Source organism: Ovis aries, chromosome 16, assembly GCF_016772045.2.
Source record: "Ovis aries strain OAR_USU_Benz2616 breed Rambouillet chromosome 16, ARS-UI_Ramb_v3.0, whole genome shotgun sequence".
NCBI classification, from domain to species: Eukaryota; Metazoa; Chordata; class Mammalia; order Artiodactyla; family Bovidae; genus Ovis; species Ovis aries.
In genome coordinates this window covers 65,491,719-65,519,714 of record NC_056069.1, presented here as the reverse complement: position 1 = coordinate 65,519,714, position 27,996 = coordinate 65,491,719, and the positions used below count along the sequence as shown (strand labels likewise).

At 46.3% G+C, this 27,996-nt stretch overlaps 1 protein-coding gene across 1 annotated transcript in view; it reads left to right on the top strand.

Annotated features, from left to right (window-relative positions):
- ADCY2 (adenylate cyclase 2) overlaps positions 1-27,996 on the top strand; it is a 455,956-nt gene that overhangs the window by 407,860 nt on the left and 20,100 nt on the right. The window contains exons 19-21 of the mRNA XM_027980173.2: positions 11,634-11,718; positions 15,253-15,411; positions 25,693-25,839. Coding sequence (XP_027835974.1) covers positions 11,634-11,718; positions 15,253-15,411; positions 25,693-25,839 — 391 coding nt within the window. The remainder of the gene's footprint in view (positions 1-11,633; positions 11,719-15,252; positions 15,412-25,692; positions 25,840-27,996) is intronic.

Below are 27,996 nucleotides of genomic sequence, written 5' to 3'. Positions count from 1 at the left end.
TTTTCCGTTCATTCCTTTTCTACAGCACAGTTTCGTTGAACACGCTGTGTATTCCAGGCCTGACCCTGGAGCCCAAGCACATGCAGATGAGTAAAATGTATTCTCTGCTCTCAAGAACTCACAAAATCTCTCTGTTAGAAAAGTATGTCTCACCAGAAAACCAAAAGGAGACTTGTAGGTTGAGTTCCTACAACCTGCCTAGGAACTGAGTGAACCTGTTGACTGGGAGCTGGTTAAGTGGTCCAGAGCTGACTGTAATATTGGACAGACCTTGAAGAACTGTGGAGACCCAAAAACATAGCGGAGGAGTGACATCAGCATCACGGCAGAATAAGACATCCCTCGTGTTTGCCCCCAACAATAATTTGTTTGTAATCCCTGTGGACCGAAGTGCCCTGGTCAGAGCTGTGGGATCCAGTGCCAGGCTGGATCGAGGAGGAATCTCACCCATCCATGTGTTGGGCAGCAGGCATACAGACCTTAATCCTGGCTGCGGACACTGCAGTGACGTGTCATCCGGCTTCAGCCACTCTCAGACAGGGAGGCCCTGGAAACACTCTTAGCCACTGACCCATGGATGAGAGAACCTTTGTGGAAGGCCAGGTTTTCAGAGGAGAAGTTCTAGCACCACACTGGAGCGAAAAATATGGATTTGAACATAAGTGGATAAGAGAAACAGTCTGACTGTCCATAACACCCCCCCTCCACCAAGATGGCACAGCTTCAGTCCAAGAGAGATGTTCTCAGCCTGTGACTTCTTCTGTGAGCACCCGGCTTCCCAGCTGTGTAGGATGCTACCAACCTGGGAGAGAGGCAGATAGGACTCTCAGAGGGCTTTAAAGGAATGCAGATCCTACTAACTGCATAACTGCTTTTGTCAAGAAGCCTACCCGCAAGCCACTGGGAGCACCTCACCCACAGATTCCCCCCAGCTGGCCCACGGGGACCCCCATTGAGCCACGTGCTTCAAACACACCCCCACCCTATGGCCAGGTCCCTGTGCTTATTCCCTCCTACTGGCAACATGGAGAGGGAGCTTGGACCAACAGCTCTTGGGCATGCACAGAAAGCTGGCCCAAATCTGAGGGCCAGAGAGAGACCACCTTCTTCAATTTAAGTCTGAATTTTGCAATAAGGAGTTCATGATCTGAGCCACAGTCAGCTCCTGGTCTTGTTTTTGCTGACTATATAGAATTCTTCATCTTTGGCTGCAAAGAATACAATCAATCTGATTTTGGTGTTGACCGTCTGGGGATGTCCATGTGTAGAGTTGTCTCTTGTGTTGTTGCAAGAGGATGTTTGCTATGACAGAGTGTTCTCTTGGCAAAACTCTGTTAGACTTTGCCCTGCTTCATTTTATACTTGAAGCCCAAACTTGCCTGTTACTCCACATTATCTGTTGATTTCCTACTTCTGCATTCCAGCCCCCTATGATGAAAAAGACGTTTTTGGGGGGTGTTAGTTCTAGAAGGTCTTATAGGTCTTCATAGAACCGTTCAACTTCAGCATCTTTGGCATTAGTGGTTGGGGCATAGACTTGGATTACTGTGATATTGAATGGTTTACCTTGGAGATAAATAGACATCATTCTATCGTTTTTTGAGATTGCATCCAAGTACTGCATTTTGGACTCTTTTGTTAACTATGAGGGCTACTCCATTTCTTCTAAGGGATTCTTGCTACTACAAAGCTACAGTAATTAAAACTGTATGGTACTAACATAAAAATGGACACAGACCAATGGAACAGAATACAAAGCCCATAAATAACCCCTTGCATATGCAATAAACTAATATTTGACAAGGGGGTCAATAGTACTCAATAAGAAAAGGATAGTCTCTTTAATAAATGGCATTGGAAAAATTGAATGCCGCATGCAGAAGAATGAGGGTGGACCCCTATTATACACCACTAAGAAACATGAATTTGGAATGGATAAGATTCTTATAAGATCTGAAAATTTAAAATTCCTGAAAGAAAGCATAAGGGGAAAACTCCTTTACATTGGTCTTGACAATGATTTGTTTGGATATGACACCAAAAACACAAGCAACAAAAGCTAAAATAAGTGAGTGGAATGACATCACACTGAAAAGCTTCTGATTAGCAAAAGAAACTGTCAGTGGAATGAAAGAAGGAACCTATGGAATGGGAGAAACTGTTTGCCAGTAATATATCTGATAATGGATTAATATCCAAAATATACAAAGAACACGTAGAATTCAGTGTAAAATATTGATTTGAAAGTAGGCAGAGGAGTTGAATAGACATTTTCCAAAGAAGACATACAGATGGACAACAGTATGTAAAAAAATGCTCAATATCACAATCAGAGAAATGCATATCAAGCTCACAATAAAATATTGCCTCACACTCCTTAGAATGGCTGTCATCAAAAAGACAGCAGATAAAAGGTGTTGGCAAGGATGTGGAGAAAAGGAAATAAGGGGATATTTTTTCCTCAGCCATGAGACAAAAGAAAATCCTCCATTTGCAACAACATGGATGGACCCTGAGGGCAGTGAAATAAGTTGGACAGAGAGACAAATACTGTGTAATCTCACTTATATGTGAAGTCTAAGAAAGCTGAACTCACAGAAACAGTAGAATGGTGGTTACCAGGAGCTGGGAGTGGGAGAAAGTGGACAGATAATTGGTCAAAAGTCACAAGCTTCCACTTATAAGATGAATATATGTTTTGAAGAGCTAAGGTACAGTGTGGTGACTACGGATAATCATCCTGTATTATATACTTGAAAGTTGCTAAAAGAATAGATATTCAGTGTTCTCACCACAAAAAGGAGATGGTAATCACTTGAGGTGATGACTTAAAGCAAATCCCTTACCATTATACAGTAGACGTGACAAATAGATTCAAGGTATTAGATCTGATAGACAGAATGCCTGAAGAGCTATAAACCGAGGTTCATGAAGTTGTACAGGAGGCTGTGATCAAGACCATCCCAAAGAAAAAGAAATGCAAAAAGCAAAATGGTTGTCTGAGGAGGACTTACAAATAGCTGAGATAAGAAGAGGAAAGAAAGGCAAAGGAGAAAAGCAAAGATATATGCATCTGAATGCAGAGTTCCAGAGAATGGCAGAGAGATAAGAGAGCCTTCCTAAGTGATCAATGTAAACAAATCGAGGAAAAGAATAGAATCGGAAAGACTAGAGATCTCTTCAAGAAAATTAGAGAAACCAAGGGAACATTTCATGCAAAGATGGGCACAATAAAGGACAGAAATGGTATGGACCTAACAGAAGCAGAAGATACAAAAAAAAGGTGGCAAGAATATACAGAAGAATTATGCAAAAAAGATCTTCATGACCCAGATAACCACAATGGTGTGATCACTCACCTAGAGCCAGACATCCTGGAGTGCAAAGTCAAGTGGGCCTTAGGAAGCATCACCACGAACAAAGCTAGTGGAGGTGATGGAATTCCAGTTGAGCTGTTTCAAATCCTGAAAGATGATGCTTTGTAAGGGCTGCACTCCATATGCCAGCAAATTTAGAAAACTCAGCAGTGGCCACAGGACTGGAAAAGGCCAGTTTGCATTCCAATCCCAAAGAAAGGCAATGCCAAAGAATGTTTAAACTACCATACAACTGTACTCATCTCACACACTAGCAAAGTAATGCTCAAATGTCTCCAAGCCAGGTCTCAACAGTATGTGAACCAAGAACTTCCAGATGTTCAAAGTAGATTTAGAAAAGGCAGAGGAACCAGAGATCAAAGTGTCAACATCTGTTGGTTATTGAAAAAGCAAGAGAATTCCAGAAAAAAAATCTTCTGCTTTATTGACTGCACTAAAGCCCTTCACTATGGAAAATTGTAGAAAGTTTTTGTGGAAAAACAAATTGTGGAAAATTCTTCAAGAGATGGGAATACCAGACCACCTTACCTGCCTACTGAGAAATCTGTTTACAGGTCAAGAAGCAACAGTTAAAACAAGACATGAAACAATGGACTGGTTCCAAACTGGGAAACAAATACATCAAAGATGTATATTGTCACCCTGCTTATTCAACTTATATGCAGAGTACATCATGCAAAATGCCGGGCTGGATGAAGCACGTGCTGGAATCAAGAATGCCGGGAAAAGTATCAATAACTTCAGATATGCAGATGACACCACCCTTGTGGCAGCAAGTGAAGAACTAAAGAGCCTCTTGATGAAAGTAAAAGAGGAGAGTGAAAAATCTGGCTTAAAACTCAACATTCAAAAAACGAAGATAATGGCATGCAGTCCTATCACTTCATGGCAAATAGATGGGGAAACAATGGAAACAGTGAGAGCCTGTTTTCTTGGGCTCCAAAAACACTGCAGATGGTGACTGCAGCCATGAAATTAAGACATTTGCTCCTTAAAAGAAAAACTATGTCCAACTTAAATAGTTTATTAAAAAGCAGAGACATCGCTTTGCCAGCAACGGTCCATCTAGTCAAAGTTATGGTTTTTCCAGTAGCCATGTACGGATGTGAGAGTTGGACTATAAATAAAGCTGAGTGCTGAAGACCTGATGCTTTTGAACTGTGGTGTTGGAGAACACTCTTGAGAGTCCTTGGACTGCAAAGAGATAAAACCAGTCAATTCTAAAGGAAATCAACCCTGAATATTCATTGGAAGGACTGATGCTGAAGCTGATGTTTCAATATTCTGGCCACCTGATATAAAGAGTTGACTCATTAGAAAAGACCCTGATGCTGGGAAAGATTGAAGGTAGGAGGATAAGGGGAAAACAGAGGTTGAGATGGTTGGGTGGCATCACCAACTTGGTGGAGGTGAGTTTGAGCAAGCTCCAGAGTTGATGATGGACAGGGAAACCTGGCATGCTGCAGTTCATGGGGTGGCAAAGAATCAAACTCGACTGAGCGACAGAACTGATCTGAACTGAGCTGACGTGATCAGGGTGATAGCTAATGCTATGGTGATAAACATTTTCCAATATGTAAGTGTATCAAAACACATTGTACACCTCAAACTTACACAGTTATATTTCAATAAAACTAGAATGAAAGTAACTGAAATATGTCAAAAGACAAAGTGTCTGCACAGGCCACTCCCAGCCCTGACTCAGCTGGTGAAGTTTAGTCACTCAGTCATGTCCGACTCTGTGACCTCCTAGACTGTAACCCACCAGACTCCTCTGTCCATGGGATTTTCCAGCCAAGAATACTGTAGTTGCCATTTCCTTCATTTTCACGGGATCTTCCCAACCCATGGATTGAACCCATGTCTCCTGTGTCAGCAGTCACTGGCAGATGTATCCTTTATCGCTGAGCCACCAGAGAAGCCCACTGATGCATTCCAACCATTGGAAAGGAATGGTTTATCTTTTTAAATGACTGAGCTGTTTTAGGGCTCTCCTGTCTGACCACAGTCCTGGCAGTCACTGGAAACAAACAGATCAGCCGTCGGGAAATGGATGTGCTTTGATGGCCGCTGAGTCTGGGAAGCAGAGTACAGGAATCCTAGCTGAGCTGTCGTCTTCACACTTCATCACCAGCCAGCATCACTTTGCCAGGACCCAGCCACTGGGCTGGTGACCAGAGGGGAAGAGTGTTCTGAGAGCAGATATCAGCAGGATGCCATATGCCGCTCAACTGGAAAACCAGCAGGGAGCGTCAGAAAAGTGGTACCAACACAGGCATCTCAGCAACTCCCCCTCCTTCTCCAGCCAGACTTGGAAGATTTCCTGACAGGGCAATTGGCCGTCTTTGTTTGGCCTCCTGCATTTTAACTCCAGCATTTCCTTTCTAGTGTGTTTTTGCTTTATTCTGGACGGCATCATCTTCTGACATTGTAATTGAGGTCCCAGTCCTATGCTCAGCAAGGTGCAGCAGATTCATCCTTGCAGAAGCATCCACTTGGCCAAAACTTGAGCTTTTTGCATCCCTTCACAATGATGGCTCAGTGGGTAAAGAATCTACCTGTAATCCAAGAGACATAGCAGATACGGGTTTGATCCCTGGGTCGGGAAGATCCCCTGGAGAAGAAAATGGCAACCCACTCCAGTATTCTTGCCTAGAGAATCCTGCATGCCTCCAGAAGAGTCTGGTGGCCTATAGTCCAAAGGGTCGCAATGAAATATGTCAGAAGACCAAGTGTCTACACAGGTCACTCCCAGCCCTGACGCAGCTGGTGATGCTTAGTCGCTCAGTCATGTCCGACTCTGTGACCCCCCTGGGCCATACGTAGCCCACCGGACTCCTCTGTCCCTGGAATTTTCCAGCCAAGAATATTGAAGAGGACACGACTGAATATGAAAGAGTGGGACAGCACTGAGTGACTAAGCTCGGCATGCAGTGAAGATGCCTGAGGCTTCAGAGGTGTCTGGTCGGCAAAGCCAGGTAGTTCTAACTCACTGGTATCACACAGCTACAGCCAGAAGTAAACTGATCGTCAGCTGCTCAACATCAGGGTCTCACGTGGGAGGAAGGGGGCAGGAGCCATTGTCTCTGTGGGACTTTTCTTTGTGAAACATGGGCTTCAGGAACCAGGGCCCCAGAGGTCAGACTACTTTTGATCCCAGTGAGAGGCCTGGGAAGGTCTTATTTTTACCTCCGTTTACGTATTGTTTCCAATACCGCAGAAACTCGGTTTCTTGAGGTCCTCTTCTTAATAAGAGGCTTATGTATAGAAAATACAAAGTTTTGAAATATGATTATGTGTGTGTATACACGCCTGGACCGCATTCTCCCCTGAGAGCAGTGAAAATGTCATTCGTATCTCACGGAGCTGTTTGCCTTTAGGTTAGAAACTGTTCACCAAGCAGTTCCATCACCCTCACCCAATTTGTTAGGTTTCTTTGTTTTCTTGGCCTCTGGAAACCTGAGGGCCACAGTGATGGCTCCATTAACAGCCTCAGGGTGAGGGCTGGCTGTAAATTAGTGTGTGACTACAGGCACATTTGGGTGTCTGTGTCTCCAGAGCCCAATTTTTCAGACTGAAAAATCAGCTGTCTGGTCACATTTTGGCTAGCACCATCAAGTGAAGAATCGTAGAGTAAGAAGCTTTCTGTTATATTAGCTCTGGCTTCCATACTTCATAACAGATTGGCAACACGACCCTAACATGGCCAAGTCCAAAGTGGATTTCACCCCTAAAAACTTACAGGAGAGAGAGACCTCATATCCCAGTGGCTGTCAATTTTATATAAAGGCCGATACAGTTGTTAATGCGTGAACTGTGTCGCCTACACGAAGATGTGTTGGGGTCCCAACCCCAGTGGCTGCGGAGGTGACCTCGTTTGGACATAGGGTTGTTGCACGTGTGTTTAGTTAAGATGTGGTCCTGCTGGTGTGCTGCTGCTTGTGCTCAGGCACGCCTGACTCTGCGACCCCCTGACTGCAGCCCACCAGGCTCCTCGTTCCATGGGATTCCCCAGGCAAGAATACTGGAGTGGGCTTCCATTCCTTCTCCAGGGGATCTTCCCGACCCCAGGATCGAACCCACGTCTGCCTACGACTCCTGCATTACCGGCAGATTCTTTACTGCTGAGCCATCAGGGAGAGTAGGGCAGCCCTAATCTGACAGGACTGGTGTCCTTATAAGAAGATGGCCAGGGTGGTCCCATGGTTAAGAATCCACCTTGCAGTGCAGGGGACGTGGGTGCGATCCCTGATCTGGGAAGATCCACATCCATGGAGCAGCTAAGCCCACGCACCACACCTACTGAGCCTGTGCTCTAGAGCCCAGGAGCCCCAACTACTGAAGCCCACGCACCCTAGAGCCCATGCCTCACAACGGGAGAAGCCACTGCAATGAGAGGCCCATACGTCCCAACTAGAGAAGAAGCCCACACATAGCAACAAAGACCCAGCCCAGCCAAAAATAGTAATTAAAAAAAATAAATAAATAACGTGGATTGAAGGAAAAAAAAGAAGAAGACAGCTACATGGAGACAGACACAAGGTGGGGTGGGGGAACCACGTGATGATGCAGACAGCCACTGGGGTGAAACAGTGCCCAACCAGCCGCTGAAGCCAGGACGAGACAAGGGTGGATTTCTCTGCAGGCTTCAGAGGGAGGGCAGCCCTGCCGGCACCCTGATTTTGAATGTCTAGCCTCCAGAACTATGAAGTGACACGTTTCTGCTGATTTAAGTCATCCAACATGTGGCATGGTTTCAGCAGCCGCAGGAAACTAATATGACCAGCCCAGGTGACTAGACGTTGTCAGAAGATATCCCGGAATCTTATTCTGTCTGTGCCGATGTCCCCCGCATGCCACCTACTCCTCTTTCTCCCAGTCTACCGTGCGTACAGTAAGAGCAAGGAACCCAGGAATGGGCCTGTAGATGGAAAAATTCTTCTTTCAAGCTTCAGGAGCCCAACAGCCCTGGCCTATGAATGGCCCACATGGGAGAGATGGGCTCTGATTGGAGTCGGCAGTTCTTTGGGGCTGGATGAATCAAAGAAATTTTTGAGAAATCTAAATGAAATCCAAGACAGCAGGTTACAGTTCTTTCTAGTCAACCAAGACCATCAGAAAGAAATAAGGTATCTGTGTATTGGTACCCAAGTCTGTCTCATAAGCCATGTTGTGCGCAATTATTTCAGAGGTCCATTGAGTTCTGCACTTTGCAAGGCACTGCCTGGGCCAGCAGTGAGTCTTTCCTTGTGTGGTTTTTCTCCAAGTCCACAGTGCCATCTGCCACAATTCTTCACTAAGGCTCAGGATCTGGGAGTCATGTAGACAAGGTCATTTCTACTCCTAAACCAATGTTGACATGTATGAGGAGTCCCAGTAAAGGATTTTCCCCTCTAGGTTGCTTGCATGTATTTTCTGTGTGATTATCTGAAAACCCAGCCCACCCTGAACTGCATAAAGAGGGTCTTACCTCCTCTCCATCAGTGAGAAGGATCAGAGATGGCTCTGTAAAGGTGGGGCATTCGTTCCCTTATCTGGGGATTCCCTGGGGACCTGAGTTCTGATTGGTTGCAGTGATGAAGCTACTGTAAGATCCTGACCTCAGAGTTACCATTTTACTCTCAGCTTAGGTTTACAGGATGATAAGTGAAACAGTGGTGGATGCTGTCATAGCAATTTTCTCGGACCCCTAGAATTTTAAAGTAGTAGAGTGTCCATAAAACAATATGAAAATTAAAAACGGCCCACATCAGCTTCTTGGGCAGTGTTGGCTGTGTTGTATTACTTTTTTTTTTTTTTTTTTGGACTGAGTTGTGAGGCTTGTGGGATCTTAATTTCCCCACCAGGGATCAAACCCAAGCCCCAGCAGTGAAAGTACCAGAGTCCTAACCTCTGGACTACCAGGGAATTCCCTGTACCACTTTTATTAACTGGTCAGTATCCTGTCAGTATCCTTCCCAGGTGGCTTAGATGGTAAAGAAACTGCATGCAATGCAGGAGACCCGGGTTCGATCCCTGGATCGGACAGATCCCCTGGAGAAGGGAATGGCAACCCACTCCAGTATTCTGGCCTGGAGAACTCCATGGACAGAGGAGCCTGGCCGGCTACAGCCCATGGGGATGCAAAGAGTCGGACACGACTGAGCAACTAAAATAAATAAAATATCCTGTCCGTGTAGCCAATATGGTGGGGGGGGGGTATGAATTTAAAAGTCACTGAAGTCTGCATTGTTTATAAACATCCGCTCCCCACAGGCACTTCAGCTGTGCTATTAGACACAGATACCACAGGCTCAAAAAGGATCTTCATTTCTTGACCGTCTGAGCCACCAGGGAAGCAACTTTGGGTCTTCATTTCTTAAAATCTGTCCTAGTGAGACAGGAAAGTGACATTTCTCAACCCACTTCACTCACAGAGAGAAACTGGTGACCTCTTTATGGCTGTTGAGTGTAAATTTTTTTTCCAGCCACAGTTGGGCTCAGGAGGAGAAAAGAGACCTGAGTACAAGCATAGCCTTTCTGGAGAGTTCTCTGAGGTCTGATGCCCGTCAGCCACTGGGACTGGAGATTCTGTCTCCTCTTTTCTACCAGAATCTGCCTGTCGTTCTGCTAATGAAATTCACCAGCCTGCATTCTCTTATCTTTTTCTCTAGCTTCCTTGCTCCATTGCCTTCTTTATCACTGTGTAGTTAATACTAAAAATCGTGAGTGCCATTTATAAAGTGCTTCCTGTGTGCCAGGCTGTGTGCCAGATACATCAGTATTTGACTTACTGACCAAGACAGCTTATACGATGGGCATCAGTACCCACTTTGGCTGATGAGGAAGGTGAAGTTTGGAGGAGTTTATCCCAGGTGCCAGGCTCACTAGAGCAGGGGAGCCCTGCGTCCATCCTGGTTTAGTTACTTCAAAGCCCATCTGCACTCTTGGGTACTTGATCAATTTCCTTTATGTCATCAGCCCTTGAATCTTCTATGGAGAAAGAGGAACATCTCACCACCAGTTCAACTCACAAGCAGAAACTGATGACCTGATAGTTACACTTGATTAAATACACGCTATGCTGTTTATGTGACGTGATGTCCATACATTATCCACTTTTCTTTCTCAAGTCTCATTTACTGTGGGGAATAATCATTTGTCAGCTTCTGCAAGATTCCCCTGGGGTATCAAGTAGATTTCTCCTTGTTTGCTGAACTTCTCAGGGTTCTCCCAGAAAACAGAACCTTTACGTTGACACACACAAAAAGGACTGTCACACATGCCGAGTAGGATGTGTTTGTGGTCATTGCCTACAAGACTGTGGTAAGGATGGAGGGCTCCAGCCAGCATGGTAAGAGCTCTTGGGGAAGTGGGCCAGGAACTTGGTGGAGCAGTGGGCCAGATGTGTCCGTCTGTGTTACACCTTTGTGATACAAATCCCCATGGAAGGGGGACCAAGAATCAACACCTCCCAGAAAGCTGTATGAGCATGTAGTATTCCTTAGTCTGAGTGGCTTATAGAAATTAAGTTCCCTACTTCATTTCTGTATCTCCTATGATTATTCATTCCTAGTATATGGTCTCCGGAGAAGGCAATGGCACCCCACTCCAGTACTCTTGCCTGGAAAATCCCACGGACGGAGGAGCCTGGTGGGCTGCAGTCCATGGGGTCGCTGAGGGTCGGACACGACTGAACGACTTCACTTTCACTTTTCACTTTGATGCATTGGAGAAGGAAATGGCAACCCACTCCAGTGTTCTTGCCTGGAGAATCCCAGGGACGGGGGAGTCTGGGGGGCTGCTGTCCATGGGGTCGCACAGAGTCGGACACGACTGAAGCGACTTAGCGGCAGCAGTACACTGTCTCTTTCTGCAAATAATTACTAAAAAATACAAATCATATAATCAGACTATCTATACTGATCCCCAAAATGAAAAGAAAATATTACAAATATTCTATTATTCTTTTATATATTTGCTATAGCTTGGTATAAAGTAAGAAATCTGCATTCATTTGGAAGATTTTTTTCTTTTAATGAGCTCTCAAAATAAGGATTATTTTGTATTCTCTTGATCCAATCTAGGTTTGCAAATAAATATATTTAAAATGTGTGTGTGTGTGTGTGTGTGTGTGTGTGTGTGTGTGTGTGTTTGGTTGATTGGTGTAGAATGTAGACAGGCTTTAGAGATTCTGAAATTTGTTGATGCATGGATTCTAAGTCCTGTGTGTATGTTGTTTTCTCGTATTGTTCTCGTCTGTTTGTTTCTTAATAGACCGGGCATTTGGAAAGACCTAAAGACCATGGGCTCAGTATCTCTCTTTATATTTTTCATCACACTGCTTGTTCTGGGCAGACAGGTAAGAAGCTTGTTTCTTCTATAACTTCTTTAAAGTGCGGTATTAATAATACTTTGCTCCTGCGCATTGCTATTGCTTCATGCAAATAAATGTTGAAGCAGCAGCAGCAGCATCTTATCACAACAGAAAAGCAGGTAGCACAAGGTGCATGTGCTTGGACGTAGACACTAGGAAAAGGTCTCTATTGCTTCCCTAAGAGGCAGACTTTGTGAATGGTAGAAATGGAGTCAGTGAATTTCCCGTGAAGCCTCAAAATAAATATGTAGGTTTTGTAAGCCTACAAAAGTATTCCCTCAATAGCTGACATTAATTGGGAAAAATGTTCCTTGCCTGGGGTTTCCATCTGCATTTCAGAAGGTATGACTTCTTTTTCTTTGCACTGGGTATTAAACATCATGGCTGTCACTTGCAGTAAGTTATCCCTAGAAGTACAGTCCCCGGTTCAAAACTTGGGTTTTGTAATCCAAATGAAATGTCCTCCTCGGGCTCTGTGCCCCTCTGGCCTCCCAGTGGAGCCTCTGGGTGCAGGACTTTGATGGGCAATATTCTTTCTCTGCCTGCAAACAAGGACAATCACCCAAAAACTAAAAAGTATCCCATACAGCTAGCTTTACCTCAACCAACGTTTGTTTTAAGTTCTTTGATGGATAGCATGAAACAGAGAAGTGGTTTATTTGGAGATAACCAAGGAAAAGGCAAGGCCAATTAAATTGTGTACACACCTCTAAACTGTAACATTATGTGAGAGGCAAACTACCAACTGGGGAGTGAGGGTCCAGCCTCCATTTCTCACCAGGAGGAAGCTATTAATGATCTCCTGGTCAGGGCAGAGACCAGGCCTGTGCCAATCAGCACAGCACATAGGGATGCCATCCATCCTCTGCCATCTTCCTGGAGGCCACAGTGCAGCCCTCTGCAGTCTCCGGAGAGCTCCACTGTGGTCCTGACACAGAGCTCAGACGACCCGGGTCCCCTCATCGTCGTCCGCTCCTCTGTCCCTGGCGCATGCTTGGCTCTGCATTCTCAGGCAGTTTCTCCTGCTAGAATGATTACTCAGATTGCTTTCCAGCAATACATTTTCATTGTATTTCAATTTCAATCAAATTGAATTCTCCCAACCTTTTTATTGATCATGGAGAAAATACATGGGAAATACCACTACACAAATGCTGGATCCCGCGGCTGTTCACTGATCAGTCACTCTCTGAATGATTTAAGATAAATAGTCAAAAATCTGCAGTATTAGGGCCAGTCATTCATTTAACAGGATAATGCTGACACCAGTTTCCTTTTTTTGTCACAAAGGCAGTGATAATATGCACATCTGGAAGCCTAAAGGGCTACTATTCCCTACAGGATCAATGGTGTTCACAGTTATTCTTTCAGTTCAGTTCAGTTCAGTCGGTCAGTCATGTCCGACTCTTTGCGACCCCATGCACTGCAGCACACCAGGCTTATTCTTTGACTAGCACCAAAGATTCACCATGGGGAGCCAGGAGGCTGATCTTCAGTCCAGAATCATTAAGTGAATGATTTACTAAGGTCCGAAGTCTTCTGGGATAAACAAGCACCGTGAAGTCTGTGACACCAGGCTTCTGCATACACTTCAGGAAATGCAGCTGTATTATAAACATCTAATGTTTGAAATAAGCTTTTCAAGTGCCATAAGAATTCATGGCCTCAGAGTTATTTCTTTTCTGAATATGTTTTTAAAAATAGCACAGACACTTTACAACTTATTTCATTATTATTTGTCCTGATGGTCCCCTGCCCTATGACCATCTTTCTGGAAATAATCACCATGATTGAGCTTTCTAAGAAAACGATTCTGCTAAATACTTCTCTAGGCATCTCAAAAACCTTAGTGAAGAAATAACAAATTCCCAGACAAGAGCAACAGTACAGCTCTCTGCAGTGAAATCTAGTTTGTAATAGAAATGCAAGCCAACCAAGGACCTTTTTGAAAAAGAAAGCTCCCCTGTATTTCACCCGAGTTTAAAGGGCAGCACCCTGCCATCAAGGGTCTACATCCTAGGTGGGCTCACTCAGGTTATGGGACCAGGTAGTGGCAACCTGGTGCCCGAGAGTGAGGCCAAGGTTCTTGTGTGAGAGAGTTAAGCATCCCTGGATGCTCAAACATACACAGATTGGGCTTGCTGCCTGTCTAAACTGACTCCTTGGCTTCGCTCATGTTTCATTTTTCTCTCATCTTCAACCCGTGTCTTCTCAAAGCTACCACCATAGACTGCTTCTGTCACTTTAGTTTAAAACCAGCCACACCACTAATTTGCACCCCGCCCTCAAAAAACTCCAAGTAAATAATCTGTTCTCCAAGTGAGAGGCCTTTTTACCAGTACATACATAGCATGGTTTCCATAAACACAGAATGTGCGGAAATGTGACAGTAATGTAAAAAACTTTTAAAATATCTCTTTTGTAATCTTTTTTTTAATGCCTCCCCAGAGGAAGAGGAGTAATTTTTGTGTATATCATATATAGTTTGAATCAAATCTAATTTCAGTAAATGATCATTGCTCGTTCTGACTTTGAAATGTAATTTTTTTTTTAAATTGCCATCTGTGCCCGAGGCCATTTATGAGTGTTTTGTTTTATTTTGTGCCATCACTGGTGTATCTAATCAAACCCATAAAACAAACTTGCTCCATTTGGTTCTTCTTTGCGATTATTTGTCAGTATCTGTGCTGAAATACACTCTATTATTTAGGCCCTTCTGTTATAGGAAGATTATTCAAAGTTATTTCATTATATGAAATTGTATGCATCAGAGCAGACACAAAATGCTGCCAAACCAAAGAGACCCTGTGACAGTAATTGAGCTTCTCTATTTATACAATGTTAATAACAGCTGGTTTTCAAAAACCTTAAATTTTAATAAGCATGAACACATATGTTTTTACCAGCAGGCACCATCTTAATTAAATGATATCAAATGAACTTTTGTCTAAATATAATGTCATTCTCTCAGTACAGTGCAGCCCCAAATGGAAAAACACTTACTTTTCAATGAACACTTAATTACATAATTTGTGGTAGAGGAAAACTGATTTTCAGAGATTAAAGGCATACTGCCACGAATGAACACTATTATTTTTTAAATGCAAATCATGAAATGCACTCTCTCTACTAATATATTTTCCAATTTTCATTTATTCATTATTTATATTCCATCATGCCTCATTTCAAAAAATAATTCAAGCCACCTTTTATTAATATAACTGTGTAAGAAGCTTTTATGTCATCTTTTTTTTTTTTCTTTCAAGCCTCCAGGATAACTATTTTCTCTGTTCCTGAGGCTAGTTCCCTCCCAAATTTGCATTTTTGCATATCCGCGTTAGAGGGTGCATGAGAGACAGTTGGGGTAAACAGAGGGTTTGGTAGGGAGGATGACAATTCTGTTTGGGGGCGTTCGTTTTTAGGTTTTGTCTCATTCTTTTTGTTTTCTCTTTAAAACCTCCACTCTCTGGCAGGACAAGATGCCTATTGTTTCTTTACCTCTGTGTCCTCTTGTAACAGAATGAATATTACTGTAGGTTAGACTTCTTATGGAAGAACAAGTTCAAAAAAGAGCGGGAGGAGATAGAAACCATGGAGAACTTGAACCGAGTGCTGCTGGAGAATGTGCTTCCTGCGCACGTGGCTGAGCACTTCCTGGCCCGGAGCCTGAAGAACGAGGTCAGAGAGGCGGGGCTGGTGGGGAGAGGCGGGGCCATGGAGGGGAGAGGCGGGGCTTACCAGGAGAGGCGGGGCTCAAGAGATGCGTAAGATACTACGCGTATTCCTAGGCAATGTTCACTGAAGGTTGGGAGGGAATGAGGGATCCAGAAACCAATGGATGGATGAACTTGTTTTTAGGGAAGCTGAACCTTGATGACACTGATGTAGGCCACAGACTGAGAAGGCTTGGAACAGTACTTTTCTGTTTAAAAAAATAACTTTATTTTTCAATAATTAAAGTTGATGTTGAGAACTTGCCTCGTGGCGGGGGAGGGGCCGGACTTTATCACTCTAGTCTTTCTAGAAGTGTGCTGGGCGTGGTTAGCCAGTCCAGGGGCCCCGTTCAGTTCCCTGTTTCTTCTCCTGGTGTTTTCAGCATTCAGTAGGTTATTCAGCAACTCATTTGCCTGTGGGTCAGAGATGATGAAATTATTATATCTGTTAAGGATTAACCATCTGTTTTCGTTAGCAATGTAAGAGCTTCTTTGTCTATCTGTCTCGCGGTCTGTTCAGTGTATAAATTCAGCAGGTACGTAAGGTTACCCCTGCCCTGTGTCAGGCCAGTGCTGGGCCTGGTGGGCTCCAGTCCGTGGGCTTGCAAAGGGTCAGACATGATTGAGTGACTGAACAACAGCTACTACTGTGTGCCAGGCCAGTGACCCTTCTGTCCCCAGTGTGTCTCGGGTGCTCCCAAGATGGGGATGACATTTTCTCCCAAGTTGCCTCATCATTGCACTATTTTAATAATTTAAGAACACTCACAGAGTCATCTACAGCCTTCACCACCCCCATGGGCTCTATGGGGAAGGCTGCAGAGTGGGCTTGAACCTTGGACCAGATGCCACCTCGCTGGGAAGGCAGTTTGGGAACTTTTTCAGGACCAAGTCGGAGTCAGCATGCTTCGATGAGGCCAGCTCTGGACTTTGTTGCCTATTTTGTCATATCAAGAAGGTGAATTCTGCAGGGGTGGGGGTGGCCCCGTCCATGTCCACATTGTGCCTTGTGTGCATGAACCTGACTTAGGCAGTGAAATGGTTTTCCCTGCAGACAGTCTGCACCCGTTCACCAAGCACCCAGCTTATTCCTTCGTCCAGGAAACATACTCCTGACCCAGGCCAGCTGCAGCCCTTTAGGAAAACAAACAGGAGCTCAATGTCAAAGTTTTATAAACTGTTATTGCCACAGACAACTCCAAGTCCCCTCACCACATTTTAGGAGTCTAGTTTTTGCTTAGGAACCCCTGATCCCCTAGGCATCATTCAGTGTGCTCTGTCTAGCTGCCGACGTGACTTTGCTTCAGAGGATAGAGCTGCACACGTTGAATCTTAAATCAGGGGCATCAGGCCAATGAGACCGTCCTTGAAGTGAGTTCATTCTGCATAGCGCTGGGCTGCAAAAGGTGCGTGCTCAGTCACATCCAACACTATGTGACCCTATGAACTGTAACCTGCTGGGCTCCTCTGTCCGTGGGACTCTCCAGGCAAGAATACTGGAGTGGGTTGCCATGCCCTCCTCGAGGCGATCTTCCCGACCCAGGGATCGAACCTGCATCTCTTGCATCTGCTGCACTGGCAGGTGGCTTCTTTACCAATTGTGAGTCTGGGGCTGCAGAAGTCTCTGTACTTCATCAGACAACACAGAATGCCCCTGGGCTGTGACTTCCCACATTTTATTACCAGTTTTTGTTGGTTAGGTAAATATTAGGAGGAAGCAGGGGTGGGAAGCTACTCAAGCAGCCGCTGTAACTGTGGGGTTTAAAAAATTCCCTGGCCATCCAGTGATTAACACTCCATGTTTCCACTCCCAGCGGCATGGGTTCAATCCCTGATCTGGGGACTAAGATCCCAAATGCCACGAGGCCAAAAAAAATTACAGGGAAGCCTGTCAGGCTGAAGATTAGACAGGTATTGAGGGAGGTTCTGTTGCTACAATACTCATGGAGAATCCTGAATGCAGAAGAGGGCACCCAGAATGAGGCTGAAGGAGAAGGAGAGCCTCTAGCTCCCTGCCTAAAGGATTTGAGAGCTCCCATTGGGAATCTCTTTTCCATGAAAAGGTCATTGGGAAAGACCCTGATGCTAGGAAAGACTGAGAGCAAGAGGAGAAGGGGGAGACAGAAGATGAGATGGTTGGATGGCATCACTGACTCAATGGACATGAATTTGAGCAAGCTCCGCGAGATGGTGAAGGACAGGAAAACCTGGCAGGCTACAATCCATGAGGTCGCAAAGAGTTGTACATGACCTAGTGACTGAACAACAACAATCGTGAACCTCATAAGGGAGGATTTTGTTTTCTGGGTTTTTCCCTGTGTTATGGAAAAACCAGAATGAACTTTGTGGCCAACCCAGTAACAAAGTTATTATAAAGAGATTCCTTAGAGTGCATAGCAAACTGCTGTCCCATCCTCTGACTTTCCTATGGATGGGCGGGCTGCCTGACTTCTCTCAGAACAAAGATGACCCTTCCTGTCCTCAGTCGACTTCATCCCTGGGCAGAAGAGCCCACTTCCCTGACCCAGGGATGTCTCATCCTAAGCTCGTGATTCTGGGCCAGGCAGGCTGAGGTTGTCAGACCTGCTGCAGCTAAACAGCGATGGAGTCTGTGCTGTTTAACAGCGTGGATATGGTCCAGGCTTCTGGCCCGTCCTTGGTGTCAAGGCCAAATAGATGCCCCCTGTGTGTGATAGCGCTCTCGCCCCTTCCCACTGCGACCCCGCCCCCAAGGCTTCCCTGAGGGGAAGTGCTGCCGGTTGTTGAACATGCAGACTCTGGAACAGGATCATTCCTGGGGGGTTCCAGACCCAAAATGGGCAAGGCAGAACATAGCCATTGCTGGGACCAGAAACGTCCCAAATCCAAGAGCAGAGCTTCCCCAAATGAAGGGATGCCCAAGGTACCAGCTACACATGCCCCTCCCAGGCCCCAGGGCCTCTTTCCTCTCCTGTGAGGCCCCACTTGGCCGCTGACAGCAAAACTCTTGTCCCAGGCCTGGCCCTTCTTAGCTGTTGGACTCAGGCTCCATCCTCACAGAGGCTATAACGAATTTCCAGAGCAGTAATTGGTGTGAAACTTTTAGAGCTGTGTCTGGCATGGGGTAAACACTCAATCTTAGTTACTTTTCAAGCAAATATCCCAAACTTAACACAAAACTTGAGAACCACTGCCTCCTGGAATTTATCAAAATCTGTCCAGGGTGCAGCTACCCCACAGCTTTTCAAGGCTGGACTAGAGTGGACAATAAAACAAACATCATCACTCTGCCCCTAACCAGAAGCATCACCTCCTTAGCCCCTTCTCTTCGGGGCAGGCTGAGCACTCACAGCTTCTGGATTCAGAGACCCAACCAAGTCTGAGCTTCTCAGGTGGTTTAGTGGTTAAAAAAAAAAAAAAATCTCCAGTAGAGGCAAGTTTGATCCCTGGGTTGGGAAGATCTCCTGGAAGAGGGCATGGCAACCCACTCCAGTATTCTTGCCTGGAGAATCCCATGGACAGAGGAGCCTGACAGGCTACAGTCCATAGCATCACACAAAGTCCAACATGAGTGAAGCAACTTAGCACACTCGCATGCAGATGGGAGTGTATCTTTCAGTTCCACAGTAAATGTTAATACTCCATGGCATTCTGGAACATTCCTTGGAAACATGACCTATGACTTCGGCTAAGACCCAGGTTTTTGGGGCTCCAAAATCACTGCAGATGATGACTGCAGCCATGAAATTAAGACACTTACTCCTTGGAAGGAAGTTATGACCAACCTAGACAGCATATTAAAAAACAGAGACATTACTTTGCCAACAAAGGTCCGTCTAGTCAAGGCTATGGTTTTTCCAGTTGTCATGTATGGATGTGAGAGTTCGACTGTAAAGAAAGCTGAGTGCCGAAAAATTGATGCTTTTGAACTGTGGTGTTGGAGAAGACTCTTGAGAGTCCCTTGGACTGCAAGGAGATCCAACCAGTCCATTCTAAAGGATATCGGTCCTGAATTTCTTAAGGACTGATGTTGAAGCTGAAACTCCAATACTTTGGCCACCTGATGAGAAGAACTGACTCAATGGAAAAGACCCTGATGTTGGGAAAGATTGAAGGCAGGAGAAGGGGACGACAGAGGATAAGATGATTGGATGGCATCACTGACTCAATGGACATGAGTTTGAATGAACTCCAGGAGTTGGTGATGGACCGGGAGGCCTGGTGTGCTGCAGCCCATGGGGTGGCAAAGTCAGAAACAGCGGAACAGCTAAACTGGACTGAACTGAAGACCCGTGTTAACAAAGAGCCTTTTGATTCTCCACCTGCCATATGCACATGCAGACAAAACTCCTCTCCCTTCAGAAGTACAGAATAAGGAGTGATTTAAGACAGTAATCCTCAAAAGATTTCACTTTTGATTTCAGACTGTTCACTGCACCTGTGCTCCAGGTCTGTGCCAGAGAGCTGCTATGTCCAGCTTTGCAGGCTCTTCTTCTCCCTTCCCCAGGGCACCCGTTTCCCTTAAGGCATCCCAAGGTTCTCCACCAGCTGCCTACCAGGTCTGAACCCTCAGGCCATTCAAAGTCTGGACCGATCTCTGTGTGCCCAGACGGAGCCCACAGGTTTACAAAGCCTTTGCTCCAGACTGCTGCGCTGTGGCAGGAGCAGGGCTGAGAGGTCCCTTGAATAGACATCCCAGCCGGCTCCCGTCGCTTGTTGAAAAGACCGCATTTTCTCCTTAGCTGCCCCTTTGCCGAGTCCCCAGGGGTCAGGGTTGTGTGTGATTTTTGAGCCAGGCAGCCTCACTGTGGGAGAGCTGAGGCTTGACCAAAACAAGATACGGGGGCTTCCCTGGTGACTCAGTGGTTAATAAAAAACCACCTGCCAGTGCAGGAGACACGGGTTCAAACCCCGATCTGGGAAGATCCCACATGCCTCAGAGCAACTAAGACCGTGCCTCACAACTACTGCACCTGCGCTCGAACCGCAGGAGCCCAGGAATCACAGCTACTGAAGCCCATAAGGCTTAGGGCCTGTGCCCTGCAATAGGAGAAACCCCCGTGATGAGAAGCCTGTGCACAGCTCGAGAGTGGCCCCCGCTCGCCGCAACTAGAGAAGAGCCCAAGACGCAGTGAAAACCCAGCACAGCCAAAAATTAATTAATTAATTTAATTAAAGAAAAATAAGACACAGATGTCACTGTGGGTGCAGGGCGGGAGCGTGAGGAGATCACCAGGCACGCAAAGAGCTTCCCCTTCTCAGCTATCTACTCCCTCTCAACACCCAGGCGGCTCCCTCAACCTGTTCCTTGCAGTCAGGCTAGAAAACCACAGGTGCTAAGAGATGCTTCTGTGCTTTCTAATGGCCTGACTCCCCTGAAGACTTCAGACACAAGCTGGCAGGCTGAGCATTAAAACACAGGCCACCTGGGGGAGGTGAAAGATGGAAACATCTCCTCCCAGCTGTGGCCTGAGTCAGCAAGAGAAATCACCAGGCCCAGACTCTGAACCCCAAGCTTGTGGCAGTTCTAACCATCTTCCAGGGCACACCAAGCAGATGTCTCCATACCTGGGCATCAGCTGCACCAACCACACTTCCTTCTCCTGATCTCTGCTTCCCTCTCCTCTCCAGCTCGACTCTAAGCTCCTTAGGGAAGGGCTTGTGTTGTCCATCTCTGTGTCCGTAACACCTGGTGTGAAGCCTGGCCTGCAGCAGGCCCCCTTGAGGGCTGTGTGTGCACGTGCCCGTGTGTCTATACAACAGATGCTAAAGTGAATACCAGCCCATGACACTAAGAGACAGGAGGACTCATATCCCAAAGGGAGTGCTACACAACTCTCAGCTCTTCACTCCCAGGCACACCAGGGGCGGGGAGGGATCGGAGGCATGTAGTGGGAAGTGAGTGCCCTCTGCAAAGGATGTGAGAAATCCTCCCATCACGTCTCATAACTGGACCAAAAGGACCACTCAGCCTGATGCGAAGAACTGACTCATTGGAAAAGACACTGATGCTGGGAAAGATTGAAGGCGGAGAAGAAGGGGATGACAGAGGATGAACTGGTTGGATGGCATCGCCGACACAATGGACATGAGTCTGAGTGCGCTCTGGGAGTTGGTGATGGACAGGGAGGCCTGGCGTGCTGCAGTCCATGGGGTCGCAAAGAGTCGGACACGACTGAGTGACTGAACTGAGTGACAGCCTGGGAAGTGTCCCTTAGACCTGTGTCTCTGAGTGGTCCTGGGGCAGCAGCACCATCAAGGGGGCGCAGATGCCTGGTGTGTTCCTGATGGGTGGGCTGGGGCAGGGGTGGGGGGGCGGAGCTGATGGGAGTGTCTGGGCCAAGACAGTTAGAAGGCTGCAGGTGGGGACTCTGAAGGCTGGGAGGGCAAAGCGTGCTGAATGTCTCCAGCAGGAGAAAGACAGTTGGTGTGGGGTCATTTTAGATCCTGTTTGGAAAAGCTGCTTGTAGGTCCCAATAGAGAAGCTAGAAGAATAACCAGAAAGCCAGGGGTGAAGAGAGTAATCATGAGTAAGGGGGCATGGTCCACATCAAGGGAAGCTTGGCAGGATGTCCCATGACCGGGGAAGTGATGGGGTGTCTCCAAATAACGCAAGGAAATGGCCACCAAGTTTAAGTTCATAGTTTAAGTTTAAGGAACTGTGATGTAGTTAATGGGACGTGTTCCTTCTCCAGATGACACTTCTTTTTTCCCTTGTTCTCCACCCCTGGGGTGCTTTGGAAAACCTGACTAGCCATCTGGCGAGGGGTCAGAGCAGAAACACGAGGAGCAGACAGAGAGAAGCCAACCACGCCCTTTTCCCACCCTGCAGACACCCTTCCCCAGGAGGCCCACACTGGAGAAGGAGAAAGCCACACATCCCATGGGAATCTAAGTTCTGACTTCTCGTTATATTGGATACTTAAATTATTGATGACAGGACTCATGTTACCTGAGAATAGCAAGAAGAGTCATGGAGTTAGCCCAAGTTTTCATCCAGAGTTGGAAAAAAAAAAACCACTAAATCTCACTCAATAAACCGTAAAGGACAGCAGGCTCAGAAGTGCAGTTGCTTTGTGATGGTTTTTCTGTAACTTGAGCTTCTTCAGGAGAATGGTGACATTTGAGTGAATGTTGAAATGGCATCTAAGCTTCCCTTTCCAAAGCTCAGTGAGATTCTTTTTGGCAGCTGTGTGCTGGACAAGGGTTACCCGTGCAAGACCCTGAATTCCAAAATCTCCTCCAAGGCTTTCCACCTACCCTAGCCTCACCCCAGGTCCTCTGGAAGGATAAGATAAGCTCAGGTCACCAACCAATCTGGCTCCAAGCCCAACCCAAAGACCTGGAGGGATCTCTCTTGAGTTTAGGGTATGGTTCTAAAACCCGCAAGTTTCATTAGCTCTAGTGAATTTGTAAAGCTTCCCATCTGCAAAGTTCCCCTAATTCTCCAGAATAGCCCTGTGGCAACCCTGAGCCAGAACTAGTGATCCCCACTCACTGTTGGTGTTTCCTCGGAGGCTCCAAGTGACCCATTTGTCAAAAGAGGGTGGGTTAGCCGTTTGCAGTCCCAGCCCCCAGCAGCTCTTATAGCCTGCAGAGCACCAGACCAGGACTCCAGAGATTAGCAATTCTTGTTTCTAAGCCAGTGGGGGCCTCCGTGTGTCACAGAACTCCCCTCAACCAACAATTCCTCATTTGTCCTGTGATTCTTAATCAAGGCTGTACAACAGGATAACCTGTGGAGCTTTACAAAAAGATGTCCATTCTCAGAGCACGCCCCAGGGGCAAGGTTCAGTTGGTCATGGGGAGGCCCAGGTGTCACCTTCTTCAGAGTTCCATTGGTGACTCTCCCAGGCATTCCTGTTGAAGACTGTGGAATAAGATGACCCATCAGGCCCCTTCCAGCTTCAGTAACCTAGATCTTCTGGGGCAAGAGTTCAGAGGACAATTTTGAGAGTGTCAGTCTGAAGATATTTTATCAGACCCCAAACCAGTGCAGTTAAAACCATCCCTCATGGCTTCCCTGGCGGCTCAGAGGTTAAAGCGTCTGCCCAAAATGCGGGAGACCCGGGTTCAAGCCCTGTGTCGGGAAGATCCCCTGGAGAAGGAAATGGCACCCCACTCCAGCATTCTTGCCTGGAGAATCCCATGGACGGAGGAGCCTGGTGGGCTACAGTCCAGGGGGTCGCAAAGAGTCAGACTCGACTGAGTGACTTGCTTTCGCTTTCATTTCCAAACTGCCAGTCAGTTCAGTCTTGTGTTTTTATCCCTCATCCCAGACACCGGAAAGACCCCAGGGGAGAGAAGAAAGGCAAAGTGACATGACCTACAAGTGACTAAAGGCCCCAGATTCAGGCAGCACAGTGTGTGGTCATCAGGAAATGCAGGGTAAAATCTACATCAGACTTGGTAACCTTGGGAAAGTCTTGCAACTGCTGTGCCTAAGATTCTCGTCAGGGGCAAGTTAATGCTGGTAGAGTTCAGAGGGGTGCACAGCCTGTCATGCAGTGGGCACTCAGTCAGTGCTGGCGATTGTCGTGGCTTGTCATCATCATCATTCCCCAGAGGGCCACTTTGGCTGATGTCAGCAGATGCCAGGGAAATGCAAGGTACAGAAAATATATCCTTGCCTTGCTTGATGTACCCCTTTTCATAAGGAGCGGAGAAGTCTGTGGAGCTTACACTACTTTTATGAAACTGGCATTTTCAACTAGAACAGGCTTCCAGGGGTTTTTCTCTCCCCCATTACCTTGACACCCTGGCTTGGTCAGTGTTACTGCAACCTAAACTTGACAGCCACACATGCCACCGATTATCTTCCCAGGATATGAATGTTCACAAAAACAGCCTTTCAGAGAGAGGAAGCACAGGTCTGCACAAAGAGCCAACTTAACCATATCGAGAGCAGAGTAGGAAAGGAAAACCTTAAGGCTGTTGTTCACGTATTTTATACAGATTGTGAGACCATAGCAGAAGGCATTACAGGATGGTTGGCCCTGGGAATAGGAAGATGACAGCTTTCCCAGGAAGCGGTTACGTCTTGCCACGGGTCACCATTGCTCCAATATGTTCCTTATGAGACCTCCATGGAGGAAGAATGATTTTTCTGAGAGGTCACCAAACTTTGGAGTTACGGTGCTGTCAGCGTGCCCACTCCCTGATAATGGATTCATCTGGGTGCCCCAGAAAGCAGAACACCCTGGTAACAGTCCTGCAGGGTGGATTCCCTTGGTCTACTGGGCAAACAGAAAGTGCCCGTTGGTAGCTTTCTCCCCTCCGCGCAGAGGCCTCCGTCTTGTTTAACAGAACGCTCCTCATGCTTCTTGGTGGAGTGTTTCCCATCATGCCCTGTGCCCACATTGGCGCCTGACCATCGGGGCCGTGTCAGGCCATCCAAGGGCCCCGAGGAGCCAGCAGCAGTGGACGAGCAGGTCCTCGGCCCCCCAGGACCAGCTCCCACGCCACGAAATGACCCTTTCTTTATGAAATCCCTGCTGAACCTGAAGGTTTCGCTGTGTGTTGGGAAGATTATGGCAACACCTTGAAACTGTACTTACAAGACATTTTAATCATGTCTGTGCGTGAAGAACTGTGAGCCTCTGTCTATTTAAAAATGAAAGGATATCATCTGCTCCTTTCAGGAGACTCTAAAGAGGAAAATTCACAACACCCGCCAATCCGAAGGATGTAACTATAACGAGTCACTTTAGGACAGTCTCGTAGTTTGGAAAATCATTTTGTTTCCCTTTAGTTGTTTAGAGAACATTTTTTTTTTTCCCCTAAGTAAGAAGTCTATCAGTTCAGTTCAGTTCATTTCAGTTCAGTCGCTCAGTCGTGTCCAACTCTTTGGGAGCCCCTGAACTGCAGCACGCCAGGCCTCCCTGTCCATCACCAACTCCCAGAGTCCACCCAAACCCATGTCCATGGAGCCGGTGATGCCATCCAACCGTCTCACCCTCTGTCATCCCCTTCTGTGGTCTCTTGCAATCGTCTACGATAGAGATGGCAGAGAGGGGTGAGCGGAAGGGCACCTCATACCAGCTGGTGGTGACAGTGGCCGTGTGGTGTCGATGATTCTGAGCCTGTACCCCGCTCGCTGGAAGTCTTCACCTGTGCTCAGTGAAATGGGCCTGGGACGAGAGGGCGGGGCAGGCGCAGTGGGCACTGGGCGCTTTCTTTACCAGCCCCACATAAAGACGCACTTGCACCAGGAGCAGCCCTGCTGGAACAGTTTCCTGGTGCTCAGCGGCTCCTTTTCTCTGGGCAGGATCTATACCACCAGTCCTATGACTGCGTCTGCGTCATGTTTGCCTCCATTCCTGACTTCAAAGAGTTCTACACGGAGTCCGACGTGAACAAGGAGGGTTTGGAATGCCTTCGGCTCCTGAACGAAATCATTGCCGACTTTGATGATGTAGGTACTTAAGAGTTACCCTTCAGCCTGGATGGGAGGGGACCTGGAGGTGGTGAACAGATACATGTGTGTATGTATATATATATATATATACACATATATATATATGGTTGAGTCCCTTTGCTGTCCACCTGAAACTATCACAGCATTGTTAATCGGCTATACTCCAATACAAATGCCTGCTAAGTCACTTCAGTCGTGTCTGACTGTTGGCGACCCTATGGACTATAGTCCCTAGGCTCCTGTGTCCATGGGATTCTCCAGGCAAGAATACTGGAGTGGGTTGCCATGCCTCCTCCAGGGGATCTTCCTGACCCAGGGGTTGAACCTGAGTCCTAATACAAAGTTAAAAAAAGGAAAAAAAAGAGTTACCTTTGATGGGCAGAGGTGACCCCAGCCCCGCACTCTGACAGTCCTGTGGACTGGCACATTTGAAGTTAGTGCAGTATCATGGCATATCTGAAAACTCATCCTTTGGCAAAATTGCTGGCAATTGGCGTTAATCTTTTTGCTCTATTTAGGTTACTGACTAATTTTGGTGAGGCAAACACAAACTATTTGCAAAGTTGATGTGATTGCTAGGAACAACTACCAAAATCCATTCAATAAAATACCTTTCCAGTATGCCCATAAGTTTTCTTGAAAGGCCTGAACTCCAAGGAATATACTTCCCATATCTTTATACATAAAAAAGGTAATGAGTATATTTATCATAGTGGATTATTGACATGTCTGTCTGTATAGACTCCAAGGTCTCTGTCAGATATCAACTTGAAATGTGCACGGATGGCCTACTTTATTATTGAAAAAGCAATATGAATGTGGTACAATATATTTTAGAAAGGACAAGTATATGTCTTAGATTTTGAAATAGATGTCATTTTTCAATTTTCTGCCTACCAAGGGAACAACGTGCTTTTGTTTTCCAGGAAGAACAAACAGACCCCTGATATGAAAGATACGGATGCTACACCATTTTTAATAATATCGTGCAAATATAGGAAAAATTGACATCGGTGAACATAGGTTCATCATGATTAATGGAACTTTGAAATACAGTGATGAATGATGTAATAGGAAGGTTTTAGGCCAACCATCTAAATGCCTTAGGGGACCTGTGTGTTTCTCTGCTACCACTGTTGTTGCCACGAGGTCGCCTCAAGACTCATGGTGAAGTAATGACAACTAGAGGCTGCCACTGTTATGCTGGGTCCCTAGAGGAAAATGGGGGCGTGCTTCCTCCAGCTGGTCCTCTGCAAAATAAATGTTCTCCAGCATTAGTGTCCTTGCAGGTGTGATTGGCTCATAGAGATGTGATAATGAGATTTGCTCACCTATCCTAGATTCTCTAACATGAAACCGCCGCTGAAAGCAGGAGTACCGAGGAAGGTTCTGGAAGGTGTTCCCAGCCTTCTGTCCCTGCCATTGCCCTGCTGAGCAGATACAGAACCTTCCAGAGTTTCCTTCATTTGCTCTCTCCATCCGGTCTTTCTCTTTCCTACCACTTGTCTTATTTTTACCATTCTTCCATCCCACCCTAAGGCTTAGTATAGTGGATGGGGAGGAGCCCAGTAAGAAATTGATTATTGGTGCCAGAAGCTGAGACAAAAAAATAAATTAGGATAGGGCTAATAGGAGGAGCCATTTTAGATGTTTATTCCCTCTGTCCAAGTTTTCAGAGGGCAAAAGCCAGTCCCTGGCACCACGTGTGTTGTGTGCTGTGCTGTGCTAAGTTGCTTCAGTCGGGTACGACTCTTTGTGACCCTATGGACGGTAGTCCCCAGGCTCTGTCCATGGGATTCTCCAGGCAAGAATGAATTGCCATGCCCTTCTTCAGCCCCAGCCTATAATTAGTCATAAATTACCCTCACCATTCAGGGAAGACCTCACACTGAATCATTTTGTATTTAGGCGCTTCAAACGCAGAGTGGGGAAATGTAATTGAAGAAAATTTGAAAATTTAATGAGGCAATTATCGCTCACATGATAGGCTATCCTGCTTTCTTCACTAGGAAATTCTGAAAAATAATTTGTGTTAACTAGAAGTAAATTATTATACTGTATTTCCTTCCAAGGACATGTGCTTTGTGAAACTGATGAAGTGTGCTTTCCCCAAGATGCCCAGGGTCAAAGGGTGAATAAGTGGTGTCCTGCTCC